Source organism: Colossoma macropomum, unplaced genomic scaffold (genome assembly GCF_904425465.1).
Source record: "Colossoma macropomum unplaced genomic scaffold, Colossoma_macropomum, whole genome shotgun sequence".
NCBI lineage: Eukaryota > Metazoa > Chordata > Actinopteri > Characiformes > Serrasalmidae > Colossoma > Colossoma macropomum.
The window spans coordinates 10,249,027-10,265,747 of record NW_023494785.1 but is presented as its reverse complement, the minus strand read 5'-3'; the positions used below and the strand labels follow the sequence as shown (position 1 = coordinate 10,265,747).

Here is a 16,721-nt window from a genome sequence, read left to right as displayed (position 1 = left end):
TTGCTGAATTTGGGGAAAAAAGAAATACATAAACATAAAACGTGGCATGTGCAGAAGTATTCATTTTTTGGTAGCAGACTGATAACAAGTGGGTAATAATATGGTAATATTATGATAACAAGCTGTACTAACCTAAAAAAAAATGACATGCTAATTTTGTAGTTGTAACTAATTAATAAGTCAGTAATTATCGCATTAATAATGAGTGATGCTATACAATTAGACAGTCACTCTAGCTTTTTTTGGCATTCATAGCAATAGGGTGTCCATCTCTAACAACATAATATCTGTTTAATCAATATACCACTCTGAAATTTTTGAAATCATTATACAGCTTTATAATATTATGGTTATTATTAAAAAGAGCAGTTCTGTTAAATTAACACAGTATTATGGCTGCAAAATACTAATTCATTTCTTTCACCTTTTATAATCACCCATGGATGCTCTTCCACTTTCACTGTCACATACAGACAGTAGATGTACTCAGTAACAGATAAATTACATGCACTGAGATTATACAGATTCAGGCCTGGAAAAAACACCATCACGTGTTCTCTTTGTGTGTCACCTGTTAACAAAGTACCGTTACTCTATTATGAAGCACAGATCTGGCAAAAGGCTCAGAAATCAGTTTAGTGATGAAAAAAACTCAAACTACACAACATGTTTCTCTTTCTTTATCTTAACTTAATTATTAATATCAACTAGAAAATATTTTAGAGCATACTACTGTTAGGTTAGTACAACTACACGCCATTGCTTTTATCATATTTTACAATACCTTTTTTTTAACCAACCTGTTACCACTTATAATTACTAACTTATAACTCATTATATTGTCACAACTTGAAAATTAGCACGTCATTTTTAAGTACACATTACCATAATGTTACCATATAACTATCCACTTGATACCAATCTGTTTTCCCACTGTTAAACCTGGCAAATAAATAGAAATTGTGCACCAAAATTTACAGAAAAATCCCATATTTAATTCCTGTGTTCCTGATAGAAGATGTGTTAATTTATTTTCACTTAGTAAATCAACAAAACATGTCATTTGACCGGGGGTGTTTAAACTTTTGCATAAAACTGTGAAGGCAGATGCTGATTATATGACTCGTAATTGAACAAATATGCTCTCCCTGGCTATGGTTAAATCCAAATCAAGCACAAAATGCACTGAGAGTTTGAGCTTTCAGGGCAGTTTAGGTGACCTAAGTTTAGTGTACTTGGTAAATCGGTCTCCTCAGAGGTGGGTCTTCACCATAAACCGTCCAAGTGATCTAGTAATGCAGCACTGTCCAGCACAGCACACAGACTCTGAGGAGATCATCAAGCTTTCGATCTGATCACATGATAATGCCCAACTGGCTGATTCGTCACAACTGAGAAAGAGAGAAGATGTCCATTTGTGTCCTGAGGGACTGCCGGCCACGAATAGAACAGCTGGGGATCAAACCTGAATCTGCAAAGCTGAGCTGTTCTGTGACGGCGCCCCCTCAGGGCTGAATCCTGACTCCATTACGTCTGCAGCACTCTCATTCTCATCAGCTACCATCTAATGACAACTCAGCGCACATCTGCTTCCACACAAATACAAACAAATCAAATTAAACAGACAAAAACTGCTCATGAGGTACACGGCGAAAATGACACAAAGCAGCTAAACAATCTGTTATTAAGACTGCAGACACAATTAGGCATGCGCTGCATCGCTTCTTTGACAGAAGCGTTGTGGAGAGACAGAACTCAGCCAATAAGGAATGAGATGATGATACTAAACGCTGGTGTAGAGGGAGAGGCGAAGGCATTAGCGGAGAAGAAGGAACAGAGAAGAAAAGCCAGAATAAAAGACCGGGAGAGAGAAAAAGTGCTGCTTTGAAGACACTGCAGCAGGAGGAGGCCATCAGAGAGGGTGAGCGAGAGAATCTAGGGGTTTAGATGAGAAGGAGATGAGACGGCTTTGTCTGCAAGTTACACACCAAAAACACTCGAACAAAACGATAAACAGGGCAGCTCTACATAATAAGCTATGCGAAAGAAATATCCTGGCTGTCGTAGTCATTATGAGGTCCATGAAAAATGGGGGGAAATAGCCAATTCAAATCTTTACTGCAGCAGACAAAACCACTTAAAACAACAGTTCAGAGAAAAAGCAGCAACACCTTAACTGTAGGGCAGCATTCACAAGGCTGCATAACAACTGACATAGACCTACATAAGCAAATATTTGTATACACTTATTCCAGCAGGTGTCATTTGCCAACTTTGGTATAACGTTGACATGACATCTGTGTCAGGTGACACTGCTTGTTTTATAACCTGAGGTTGTCTCATGACACTTTCTTGTAGCTCAGTGTACATAACATTGACATAACACAGATAATATGGCACAGCTTGCCAAGTAAGGCTGGTTGAACTAAAGTCAGGTGTTATAATGTGCCGTCAAATCACCCAACAGCGAGTCATGACAGCCCAATATCAGAAAAAATAAGGTCACCTGACCTAGGTATTATGTCATCAAAGCTTATAAAAGCAGCCTTTATGGCAGATGAGCCTAACTGGAATAAGCTTTTTACAAACGTTTATGTGGGTTTATGTCAGTGTTTTTGACAACCTCAAACTTTTATGTAAAAAGTTTAAACACCCCTGGTCAAATGATATGTTTTGTTGACTTTGTAAGTGAAAACAAAGTTGTAAGCACTACAGAGAACACACTTCTGCATATTTTCATGCTCAATTACTGTTTATTGGCTGAATTTAACATGTTGAGAAAAACGATAAAACATGAAATGTAATTTTAGATTTTAACTCCCTGCCCCAATAGGAAATATCAAATAAATAGAAATCGTCCTCTAAAATAAAAAAAACAACACATTTAAGTTTATTCCCTGTCGAGAATGCATTCATTTATTTTCAGAAAATCAACAAAACATGTCATTTGGGGTGTTTAAAGCTTGTGTTTCGTATGACTGTACGCAGGTGTCACCACCCTACAGTAGAAAGCTAACTACTTGACATACTGTTATCTATAAAAACGTATGGACAAAATTCACACTACAATATGGCTGCAACTAGAGTTTTTAGCTATGCAACATACTTTTATGCATTTTGATGGAAGACATTGAGCTTGTTCACACCCTGAATTAACATGCATTTCATGTTAGGATCGTACTTTGGCTGGATTCTACTTATACTTTTCAGTATTCATGTTTCACTAATGAGATCTGACTTTTCTTTCCTGAGTAAGAAGCACATCAACACATACACTGTTTCAATTTTACTTCCTTTTACTTATAGAAAACACATTCTATTTACTATTTACATGTGTTGAATGTGGATTGATTGTGTAGATTCGTCTCTGGCCACCTCTAAATGTGGTTTGAGTGATCCGATCATAATCTGATTATTATTCTAGGTGTTTATATCTGGCTTTTCATGCGACCAAGTGAAATCTAAACATGATCCAATCACTGAATTCACATCTTGATGCGAGGTGTAAATGTCCTCTAAATATCACAGTGTTACAAACCACATAGGCAAGTCTATTTGGGCTTACTTAACAATTTAATGTGGTTTACATGCTAATTGAGGCATTAATGCTAATACATGAGGTATTCAAATTACGTGTTAGCCAAATTAGCCTTATAGATCCACTGAAAAAACTAAAGAAGCAAACTTGCCAAACATGTTTTGGCTCATCAACTACATGTGGGGTAAGGGGTGAGCTCTGTTAAAGTGATTTCTTTGCCAAATTATCACTTTTACGAGGTTTTAGGCAGAGTTCACTTTCCGCTAATGGCTCCTGTTCTTTCCCAGAATATACCCACTGGCAAACAGTCGAGGGTTCAGGGTGATGAGAACCTGACGGGCCTCTGGGCCTCTTCTAGGGCCTGGGGTTAAACATACACTTACACCCTGAGGCCAATCCCCATCCGCAGGGCCAAAATGTTCACAAAGGCCCTCCAGGTGCTGAAAAAGCCCCTAACTCTTACAAGATCCTTCCATCCTCACACAAGCTTTTGGGTTTGCAGGCCTTGTGCGTTGAATACCAAACAGAAGGAGATGAAAGGTGTTCAGAAGCAGAAGCGAACACATGCTGCGGGATGGTGAGGGAACTTTTTACGCTGAGGAAGTGACCAGTTCAATCTCAAACACTACTCCCAGACGCTTTAAAAGATGTAAAAAGTTCATATCAATGAGATGTTAAAAAAGTATAATTATATAACAAACTGAGCAGCAGTGTATGATAAAATCTGTCCACCATATTGCTCAATATTAAACAGATGGATAGTAAACCCATGTACAATGTGCAACTGAAAGAACCAAGACGAGTGACTTTATACTTCCAGCCACATATTTTACATTTCTACACTGTAAAAGTCACTGCACATCTTAATGAAAGAATTAACACAAATTAAATACTACAGAAAGCTGGAGTAACATCATCTGAAAATTGCAAATTCACTCAAAAATGAATTGGTGAGATAGTAACTCAGTGATTTTGAGTAAGATTGTTTTTTTCAGCATATTTTGAGTTGAGGTAACTTTATTTAAATGTATTATATTCACTATTTTTATTTAACTTGACTTTACATGCAAATACGAACAGGCCAATAATGGGTTGTTTTTGAAGACAGTTGAAAATTCAGTGTGGCTTAATATGATAGACAGCATAAATATGAACTTTCAAATTATTTGGACTTTTGTGCTTTTTCCATAACTTTATTTTGACAATTTCAGATTCAAAGATCCCGTTTGATGAATAAACTTTTTGCAGTTTAGCTGAGACTGTCACCTTTGATAAATGTTTGGTCAATGCAACCTTCTTGAGTAAAACTCATATCATTCCTATTGGCTCTTATTACCATATATTTACATATTGGGCGTGTCTCTTCACTGTCTGTGTGTTGTCATTCTCCCCAGACTACCTTCCCTTGTGTTGACTAGATAAACTATAAACTTTTATGATTCATGTCAATCAGTACTGATTGAAAGTCAGTGTTGAGAAAGCTGAGTTATTAAGTTCCTCTCTGCTGAATGTGGTTCTGTTGTGCCACAGAGACTAATCTGTACTCTGGACTGCGTTTGGCGGTGTCGTCTGTAGTGACATTAAGCTGCCCTGTATTGTCTCATTGAAAAAGTACTTCAGGCAGCAATGTATGGATTAAACTGCTAATTCTGCATTCAGAGACATTTGGAAAAGTAAACTTCATCATGGTTGTGATGTCACAAGAAGTGGCTGAATTCAAAACAGGCTGTTATTGGCAGCTTAATTTCCATATATGGACTGTATGGGGAGTGGACGGTACATTTTGAAACTTGTTTACATCCTACAACAAGCAAACCAAAGAAATTTGTTCTTTCTTTTTGTACTTTTCACAAATGACCAAATTACTTTGCAAGGCTGGACCACTTCCTATTATGAAGCATTATTATGAATCCTGTGACATTATGAGGACACAAGGTGTCACAGCAGCCTTCTCTGGTGAGGCAGAGGGAGCCTGCTGAGGTGGGAGCGGTGGCTCTCATGGGGGCCTGTTCCCTGTTCTCTCGTCATCAGCCGTGGCGTACATGTGCGTGTGTAGTGCACTTAGAGGCCACCGAAAACACAGAGGGCGGAGAAAACACACTGACATACACTGGTCATACTTTATTACAGGGGGCACAGAGAGAAGAAAGAATGAAAAACTGAATGGGGGGGAGGGGGAGGGAGGTGGAAGAAGGGAAAGAAAGAGGGGCGATAGAGAGGTAAAGACAAAGCAAGTCGAAGAAGGAAAAGAAAGGGAAGAGGGGGAAAGAAGGAGAGAGACAGAAAGAAAGAAGAATGAAACAAAAAGAGAAGGGAGTGAGAAAAAAGGCATGGATGAAGCAAACAGAGAGAAAAAGAAATGAGAGAGAAGAAAGAACAAGCACAAAAGAGAGAGCAGAAAAAGAAAAAGAAAGAGAGAGCAGAAAAAGAGAGAGAGAAAGAACATGCATACATAGCACATCACTGATGTGTTGCGCTGGTCACTGCAGGCTTACTTGCCCCTTTATGGGCTTTTCTCCAGAGACAGCAACGATAAATAACTCCAACAGGAGGATCAGACAGGCAGACAGCTACATCTCCCTCTCTCTCCCTCCCCCTATCTCTCTCTCTCTCTTCTCTCTCTCTCTCTCTCATGTGAATAATGGACAGTGGGCAGAGAGGGAGATGGGCTGAGGAATGACCTGCAGCCAGAGAGCAAAGGTGATCACTCACACACACGAACACACACACAACCAATCTGCAGGACCACTGCACCAACCTGAGACACACACACACACACACATACACACACACACAGTCTGTTCGCCAACACAATATTTGGAGGAGCTTCTGCAGTTTCAGAATACATCAGTTGCAAATCTGACACACTCTTCGGGGTCAAGGGTGCCCAAAGTTTTTGTCTTTGGCGTCCAAAGTGGAGTGTTTGTGGTGGGAAAAGGGCAAAAAAACCCAAAACAATATACAAACAAAGATTGTAGGCAGGATTCAAAATAAGTTTTTAAAATGACACTATATTTTGTGATTAAAATGCTTCAAAATACTGTTCAAAATAACAATGTAACCAGTAATATATGGTAATAAAATGTGTTATCTTATTGGATGAGGGGTTAGATTAAATTCAAATGGCCTCATGGGCCAACTTTGGCCTGTGGGCCGCCCTTCCAAGTGTTCACTCCTGTGCTCTAGGTTAACGTTGCACATAGTATTGTCCAGAAATCATAAGGGCCCGTGACCTACCTTTTCTCCTCTCGAGATTAGTACTAATAACATTAGTACTAATAACATTTGGGTGGTCTTATGCTCTTTTTATATTTATATGCTTTTTATATGACAATTTACCAACCTCTCTTTATCCCCTAGAATGAAACAGGCTGTGTCTGTTACTGTGCCTTTAAGACTGATATATGTAAATGAGCTCTGTTCTCGCCACATCTCGTGCTTAAAAAGGAGCAGGACGTGCTTCTTAAGGGGGCAAGTTAAAACGTTTGATTGACAAGTAGGTAAACACGAGAAAGCGCTTTGGGAAAACACGAAAGACACAGACGAACGACAGAGACTACAGAAGGCTTTTCAGTCGCACGCTGTGTTTTGCTCCATAGACGACAATGAAAAGAAGCGCGCTCAAGAGAGTTTAAAAAGGTGACATCTTAGGCCAATAGAGTATATTTAGAGCTGTTTATCTTGGTAGTGAGCATTTATTTGCTGAGAAATAAGCCCTCCAGCATTAAAATAAATCCAAATACTCCACATAAAACACCACATGAAATATTCATACCCATTGGTCATTGTCAGAAACACCTACCATGCAACTAAAGTAGCAAGCAGTAAAATTTTCATTTTAGTTGGAGTGCCCCTTTAAGTTAAATCGGGCATGATGGTGATGGAATTGATCAAATCCACCCAATTCCTGTTACAAATTTTACTGTATTTATGTTTATTTCTACTTTTTCTAATATTACATAGTGCCTAAATCCTCACTTACCACAGATGACCTGAGACTTCTGCACAGTACAGTAAATAAATATGCAGTCAATCTGTACTTTTGCCAAATTCTCAGGTCGTCCTTTATACATAATGTTCGCTCCGACTGCAAGGCTTTTGCTGGTGAAAATGTGAACTGGCTGCTCAGAGGGTGCTGGACACCTGTTCAGCAGAACACCACGGTCCACACGCACCTGCTGCATTCCTGCCTCATGACCTTCTACAGGCAAATTTACTCAAGTTCCACAGAAGAACCAACAGCAGAAACTAAACTCAGCGTGAAGCAATCTCTGCCACAATATTACGAAGTTATAAGAAAGTAATGCCTTGGCCCAAAATCAAATCCATCCAACTTTCCCCTTATCCCAAATATACTCCATCAGCCAAGACATATTTGGTGTCCAACGTTAGCTTCTTTAGTACTGGAGCTAAAAGGCCAATGTAGCTAACATGATGGAAGTGTAGCCTGAGGTTAGCACTGCGCAAACTGCATGCCTATAACACAAATTTGCCTCAAACTTCATTGAGATGTTAAATAATATTAAATCATCACAAGACAACTAACTTTTGACACTTTCTCCCAATGTATGATATACTGTGATCTATAAAAGGGACAAAGATATGGCTGCCCTACTGAAAAAAACACAGCATAGATCAGCATGAATTCCATTCCAGTCTAAACTGGTCTAACCTGGTTAATACTGGTCTAGTGCTGGTCTGATGATGGTTTAGCTGATCACCCAGTATGATCATGCTAGGTGACCAGTGTACTGACATCCAAACCCAATACATGCTAGTTTGGCTGATGACCAGCTATGCTGGTCTATGCAATTTATTCTAGTAGGGTACAGTTTTTCATCATTTTATACATCACAGTATGTCACATAGTGGCAAAAACACATAATTAAGTCTATTTGACTTGTTTGAGGCAAGTGAGTGACGACATGCAGGCTAATCTAGCACTGTTAGCCTTACTTGTAGCTACTTTAGCCTACATTACTACCACTGCAAAGCTAAAACAGCAAATTTTAGAAAGGAAACACTTTGTACTTTGGTAGAAATGGTAAAATTCTTGGTTGAACCACTGCTTTAAACTATTTTGAGATAAAGAAATAAAGTCTAAAACATCCAGCTCTTAAAAGCTTAGCTCAGTTTGAGCTGTGGGTCAGTAAGCTAAACTCTCTTCCACACTGCATGACCTCTCATTCCTACACATCCTTCACAGCCGCACTATGCCATAACGCTCTGGAGTAACATTCATAAAATGCAGCTCTGTACATGCACATCACTTCACCACTGACATTCCCTCCACCTCCAGAACGCATGTATATATTATAACACTGAGAGAAACCCATGGATAAAGTGCATAGGTGTGAAAGGAGCGAAAGGAGGAGGTGAAGGCTGGAGTGGAAGCTTGAACTCTCAGTGTGACCTGCTGGTGTTGAGGAGCTGAGGCTGCCAGTCCACACTCATACATTATAGATAAAGCTCAGGCATCAGGCAGTGTGCACAAAGATTACTTAACAAGTGGAGAAGGGAGAAAACACCGATGTGGGGTTATGTGTCTGTAAAGCGAGGGTTCAAACTGAGTTAGTGGTCCAAGCCTGATCAGAGGACCCATCGCACAGCCAGACCTTTCTGTGATCTCAAAAAGACTTGGTTATGTGTTTTTTTAAACTGATAACATACTGTTACCTGTAAAAACCAGTAGCATGTTACTATAGGGCAGTGTTCACAAGGCTACATGACACCTACATAAGCATTGTCATTGTCATGACAACTGACAAACCTACCAAAACATTTATCAAGGCTTATTCTAATAGGCGTCATCTGTCATAAAAGCTTTTTGTGATGTCAAGTTGTCATAACATCTATGTCAGGTTACACTGATAGTTTCTTATAACGGGTTATGTCATGGCTGAAATGACATAGCACGTAATTACAACTCACTTGGTAGATATCATAGTGACAACATGCTGATAAGGCGATCTAGCTTAAATCTTAGAAATGATTGCTCACTTTTATTCAACAACTCTGACCTGCGAAGCATATCAGCATTATGTCACTGTGACTAGAGCTGGGCATTATCATTATAATGATAAACTGCATCACAATACGTCACAATATGGTTTTCTGAGCATTTTGTGGATGTCATCAGTACTTAAAGAACATTGAAAAACTAATGTTTTGCTACAAAAAAGCATAATTAGTTATAATAATAATAAGTGGATTTAGAGTAGTACAGTGTGTGAAACTCTAAATAGAAAATGGGTTCAGAGCTTTGATAGTATTTTTTTAATCTGACAGTGCTGGTTTCTTTTTTTTTGTCTTTTTCAACTCATCAAATGTCAGAAAATGTAAATACCTTGACATTTGGAGTATCGTGAACATTTCTTAATAATATTATATTTTTGCTATTTTGCCCACCACTAATACATCTACTCATTCATGCAATATCTAATTAACCAATCGCACGGCAACAGCTCAGTGCATAAAATTATGCAGATGCAGGCCAGCAGCTTCAGGTGATGTTCAAATACATTATCAAATGGGGAAAAATATGATTTTGATCATGGCATGATTGCTTTTGCCAGACGGGCTGGTTTGAGTATTTCTATAACTGCTGACCTCCTGGGATTTTCATGCACAACAGTCTTCAGAGATTTCTCTAAAGGAAAAAACATCATCCAGTGAGCTGCAGTTCTGCAGATGGAAATGCCTTTTTGATGAGAGAGATCAACGGAGAATGTCCAGATTAGTTTGAGCTCACAAGAAGGCTACTGTAACACAGATAAACACTTTGTACCATTGTGGTGAGCAGAATGGACAACACATTAAACCTTGAGGTGGATGGGCTACAAAAGCAAAAGACCACATCAGGTTCGGATTCTGTCAGGCCATCTAAGTCAGGAACTATGTAAGATATCTTATTTGAGAATGCTTAACAACAGGAGACAGAATTTGAATCAAGTGTGTCAAGATTTATGTAGGCAGTTTGCACACTGCTAACTGGTGAGGTATGAGCTTCCATTACTTCTCAGCTACATTAGCCTTGTAGATCCACTGCAAAATTCGGACACCAATTCTTTTCTCGGCTGATCGACTACATTTTGGATTAAAACAATCAACAAAAAACATGAAAATCTACTTTTTTTGCAAAGAGATTGTGAAGTAACAATGAATGGCAAATTACAAAATGGCATTATCACAATATAAGAAACAATGACGATCTTCAGCTGTGCTGTGAATTTCTAAGTGCACTTGACATTGCTAATGCCACGCTTTGTGCAGGCTAAGTCCACAGCCATGAGTTGAATTAGGAGTGATATAGCAAGGTGACTACTAAAATGTTCAGCATCTGGTTAAGTCAGTAAAAAACATATTTTGCTTGCCTTTAGAAAAGGTGACAATAATTCTGGAGGGAAACCAACACATTGCCAAATCAGTTATCTTAGGAAATTACATCTAATTAACTATACCTGAAGAAAATCACCACATTTTCATCTAAATGTCCAGACCAGAGCAAGCTACCACATACCACAGCATGAGTTTGGGATCAATTCCAGACCACTACGCTGGTCTATAATGCTCCCTCTTATGCGCCCACACCTGACCCTGCAGGCTAATGTACGTGTGGGGTGTTCGCTTGACCTCAGGAATAATGGTGGAAGGAAAAACATCAAAGATGGGGGAAGCTCTGAACGGGCGTGTGAGGCCGAATACAAATGACCGCACCAGCACTGCAGGCATTAGAGCAGCTATCAGCAGGCTTTTACAGAGCAGGAATAAGATCTTTTATAGAGGAGATGGGAGATGGATGCATATGAACTGAAGATGAGCTTTCGGACGGAGGAGACGAGGCACGCAGTGAAATACTGCTGTACAGCTTAAAGTGACTGTGCAGCCAAGAAACACATGTACAGAATTTTTCCTCTACCACAAATGTTTAGTTCTTTACTTGAGTTGGAGTTAATGTAGCTAAAAAGTAACGGGAGCTTATGCCCATCTGTTAGCTTAGTGCAAACCACATGTCTAAAACATCACACATTTGCTCCACTCATGCTGAGTTGTTAAGTAAATTCAAGTCAGTGGTGAAGTCAGATGTGTGTACACCATATACTGACTTCTAAAAATGCATTTTTGCATATTCTCACTTATTTTATATTCCAAGACTGATGATGATTAGATTAATAAACTATTCGGACTGGTTCATTTTCATCTGTTTCTAATGATACTACCATGGGATGTGCATAGATGCAGATATGATCAGAGGTCAAAACAGACACATTGTGATTAAAACCTCTTGTTTATAGTATACCTACTTATTTTTCTTAGGACTCCACTGTCTCAGGAAGAGTTGCTCACGTGGTTTCAGTCACTGTATGTATTACTGTTATCTAAATGAACAACAGTATGTTGCATAGCTAAAAACAGTCGTAGCAGCCGTCCTGAAGCCTGGATTTTGCTTGCACTTTTGCCCATTTTTATAGATGACAGCATGTCATCTATTAAAAACTGTAAATTTAAGTGTTGCTGTCTGCTGTGGTGAGGAGTTGAACTGGCTATTTTCCCCTTTTTCAAGGACCTTGTAATGACTAGCACAGCCAGTCACTGCTAGTCATATTGCTCATTATGTAGAGCTGTATTGTTTATTGTTTTGTTCAAGAGTTTTGGTGTGAAACTTCTAAACCCTTAGATTCCTAGAAGCTTTGCAGAATTGTTAAGTAATCTCTGGCTTATGTGGTTTGTGACACTGTATGATAAAATCTTCTATAAAAAAAGAACAAATATACAGAAAAAATAGGCTTCAAGATGGAAGCCAGTATTGTTTTTAGTTACATGATATACCGTTGGACATTTCCATAGATAACAGTATGTCATGCAGTGACAAAACCACATAAACAAGTCTATTTCAGGGTACTTAACAACATGACACAATCTGAGGAAAGTATATGATGACTTAGGCAGGGAGTTTTTACAATCTGGTGGGTATAAACATTGCTTGTTAGCCACATTAGCCTCATAGCTCCAGTGCAAAACTAAAGAAACAACCTTGAAAACTTTAAGGGTTAAGATGAAAACTGTCCATTTTAAATCGCTTTAAAAGCTGCATGTGATAGTATCACTGATTGGTATGGAGTACTGCAAAATAAAATGATGATATCATCATGGTTAAAACTGTTTGGCCACAACAGGTTTGTTTTCTTTCCTAAACAAAAACCTGTAAGGTGTTTCCTCCCACTGGCATTAACATAATCAATATATTGTATTCTGAAACCTCTATAAGGACATGGATCACACTCTGTATATGTACACCCATGGGGGAAAAACACATTAGATGTTTCAGTCTGCAAAACAGAGGGCATGGAATACAGTCACCTATTCTCCGAAAGTTTCCACAACCATGAAACTCAAATATTTACTCACTCTAATTGAGGAAATTAAATAAACAATGGCAAAGGGTGACAGGATACACATTACACTATGCAAACTCATTAAGCTACCTGGCAGACACTTGATGGAGATTTGGGTAATTGTAAACAACTAATTCTGTGGGCACCTTGAGGGTGTTTTACAAAGCCCCAGTTTGCATGGTAAGCAGGTCAATGTGAAACAGCTTCAGACTGTTCCATTTGTTCATTTCACTGTGGGAAATTTGGACTGAACACTCTCTGTCTAGAGCACACCGACCCAAAAAACACCAACAAACACCAACAAATCCTAGAGCTGAGTGATTGCTAGGAAACTCTAGAATGTTCTCCACCATAGATCTCTGAAGTTATGTGTCATTCTGTAGTCTGTGTCATGTCCATATTCCATACACCAGGTCTAAGCTGTTTTCCTATATGTGATAAATAAATGACGCAATCACTCCTGCATACTATAATGATGCTGCATGAAAGCAAGTCTATTAAACTTCAACACTGTTATATTACAACACCAGCTACTCAAACTGTAGCCTAGTACAGCCAAAGCAACTTAACCAGCACATATAACAAAACTTGTAGGTCTGCAAGGGGTCTTTTGGTGAGGTTGCCAGTCTTAAGATGTCAGTCTAATACACAGCAGTGTTAGCATGCATGTAGCAGTGTTTGTATTTTAACTTAACCTCATAATTTAGAGATTTCAGTGATATTTGAGTAGAAACTGTAAACATGGCAAAATGTATCAAAAGATCTAAAACTTTTTTGCTTACCACACATGATGTTTGAAAATTACATTAATTTTTACCATCGACAAAAACAGCTCCTTTTATGCCTGTATAATGGGTTCCTTATTGTTTTAGAATGTTCCAGATTAAGAACTGATAAACCACTGTGAATAGGGGAGAACTTTCTAGACCAATGTTACCAGTGTAAATGGATAAGAACATTCTAGACAACAGTGTGAGTGGGGGAAAACATCCTAGACCAGTTTTAGCAGTGTGAGTGAGGGAAAACATTCTAGACCAGTGTTAGCAGTGTGAGTGGGGTAGAACATCAAAGACCAGTGTTAGCAGTGTGAGTGGGGTAGAACATCAAAGACCAGTGTTAGCAGTGTGAATGGGGTAGAACATCCTAGACCGGTGTGAATGAAAAAGAATGTTCTACTGTCTCACAACAGTCACACACAGATATGGCACATCAAAGAGTCTGTGCGCTCTGGCCTTACCAGTGAGTCAACTACCATAGTCAACAGAGAATAATCTCCAGCACAGACACCAACTGCTTCTGTGTAGAAAGCTGTGAATCATACCTGAAAGGTGACGGGGTCGTAGATGTTGGGCAGACGGAACTGCTTGAGGAAGCGCTCGTCCTGGCTCCAAAAGAGACGGATGTCCGGGATACCAAACAGAACCATGGCGAGTCTCTCCAGACCCAATCCGAAGGCCCAGCCCATCTTGTTCTCCGCACCCGCTGTCAGGAGAAAAAAAACAATATTTATGATTTTTCATTTGTTTTTAATTTAGAAGTTTCTTTTATTCAGAATGCAATGTCTCTAATAAAATTATGTTTCCCCACAAAGGAACAGAAACAGCGGATCCCCACTGCAGTTTGTTTGTTCCAGATTCTTTTAGACATTTCAGTCCTAAATCCATCGCTGGAGTTACACACATTATAAATGAGACAGAAATTCAACTGATCAGTGCTGTCAGGGAAAAAAAACAAACAAAAAAGCAACATTTTCAGGCTGGGAATAATGGTTGAGTTCCACTGTTTTTACTTAATTATTGCTACACAAGCTTTCTTGTTGTTGTTTTTTTTTAAAGACAGTTAAAAGGTAGTCTTGAAGCTATGCCATGCCTAGAGGGCATGAAGGGCAGTGAGAACTTTTAGTTTAACAAATAGGATATTTAAAAAATAAACTCCTGTCAGATAATATCTAGCAACAGTTCTGTGATTGTGATGTAATTAATGTAGCTACTAGAAAGCTGCTAAATTTATGCTTTAAAGGGACTGAGAATTCCACAACCTGGAGGTTTGAGTGATGGCTCGCTCTGACTGACAGGAAAAAGGAAATTCAGTAAAGCTTTGCCTCACTATGTTTGTTATGAACATGATTTGGTTTGCAACATGGGGTGGTCCATGGTGAAGGGAGACCACATATAATAGTCCTTTCTTTCGTCCACTCTTTCTCTCTCTGTCTCTCCTGCAGAGCAGCATTCCTTCAGATTTGAGGGAAATCTGCTTTATATGGTAATGAAGGAGCAACACAGGGGTCAAAGCACTCAGTTGGCAAAGACAGACACCTGAATAAATCTGGGCTTTGCGTGCCCAGATCAATCAACTCCTCCATCCTGCCTCGTGTACCTTTCATTAATTACTCCCATCCCAGCAGAAATGCAGAATTAACTTCCTCGCAGGGAAACGCGGAGGCGCTCATTTGGACGGCTGCGGAGGAAAAAGGAAAATTTTAATAGTTTCTGAGCTCAACTAAGCATGTCGTGATTTGGTTTTGGTAGCTCAGCCTTGATTGGAGTGCCGCATGGCAGGCGTTTTCGAGTGAGGGGAAACCAGGCCGAGCGTTTCTGCGGGAGACACTGGGCAGAGAGGATTGATGGATAGGCTGATTGCTATCACTCGCCTGCCACTGCAGGTAACGAGCACATCAAGAGAGATGAAAGAGAGACATAAAGCTGTGTGACATGGTTAATAGCATAGCGAGTTCGAGGCTTAGCAGAGAGAGCTGGCACACGCGCGCACGTACAGACACCCGCACGCAGGCGCATATCCAGTGCCAGGGACTGCAGCCAGAAGACGGCACGTACCACAGACATCAGCGGTGACCTCAGATGAACGCTTGATATGGGTATTGTGACGCCCCTCTGCTGTTTTCTGTCCCTCTCCAGCAGAGCTGTGTCTCAAATCAAGTGGTGTACTAGTGTTCTAGCCACTTTTAGGGCAATTAGTGGGTTAGCACTAAGAAAAGATCACATCTATGCCCTATTCAATACATAGTGGAAGGTCAGCGAATAGAGCATGTTCACTGTATAGTGAATAGGGTATAGATTTGGACTTTCTCAGTGTTAACCTACTAATTGCACTACAAGTGGCTAGTACACTGGTACATTACTTGATTTGAGGCATAGCTTTGTGCCTTATGGGCTATATAGTGCAATGTTTTGGGAGTCACAGTGGAGAATAACCATCCCCATGTACTATAACAGACAACACACACACAATGTTCCCTATTAAGCACAGAAAACCTATAAAGCTCTGCATAGTTTGATTTTAACTGTACATTTCAAAATCGCTTTTAACTAGCCCTTGTTAACTTGTCCTTGGCAGTAGCCCTTAAGGAAAATCCCCGATGCCATTTTAAGGGTTGTTCCATGATTGTGAAGTTTATTAGATGAGCCCCTAGAAAATGTGAGGGATCAAGTAAACATAAGCGTTGTCTTCAGCAGATGAATATGCACAGAAATCATGTGACACAATTCCCCTTTTAAACCTTAAAAAAATACCAAAGCTGTTTCAGTCGTAACAGACAACCACTTTAAAATACCTAATATTTCAAAAACTGAAAATTTCAATTTGCTATAGTTAGAATGGATTTTAGGCAGCAAACTACTCCATCTGTTATACATGAATGCTGATACATCTTCATTACTTTACTCTGCTAGTTAGCAAGCTTAAGGCTATGCAGAAGCAACAACAAAAAAAATAAAAATAAAGGCAATACACTTTTTAAACCTAAGCTTAAATCCAGACAAACCAGTTAT

General features: G+C 39.3%; 1 protein-coding gene across 2 annotated transcripts in view; it reads right to left on the bottom strand.

The window, feature by feature from the left end:
* The window catches only part of fars2 (phenylalanyl-tRNA synthetase 2, mitochondrial), a 177,371-nt gene that overhangs the window by 68,034 nt on the left and 92,616 nt on the right, over window positions 1-16,721 (bottom strand). For both annotated transcript variants that reach the window (XM_036582599.1, XM_036582607.1), the window contains exon 5: window positions 14,255-14,415. In XM_036582599.1, the coding sequence (XP_036438492.1) occupies window positions 14,255-14,415 (161 nt within the window). The remainder of the gene's footprint in view (window positions 1-14,254; window positions 14,416-16,721) is intronic.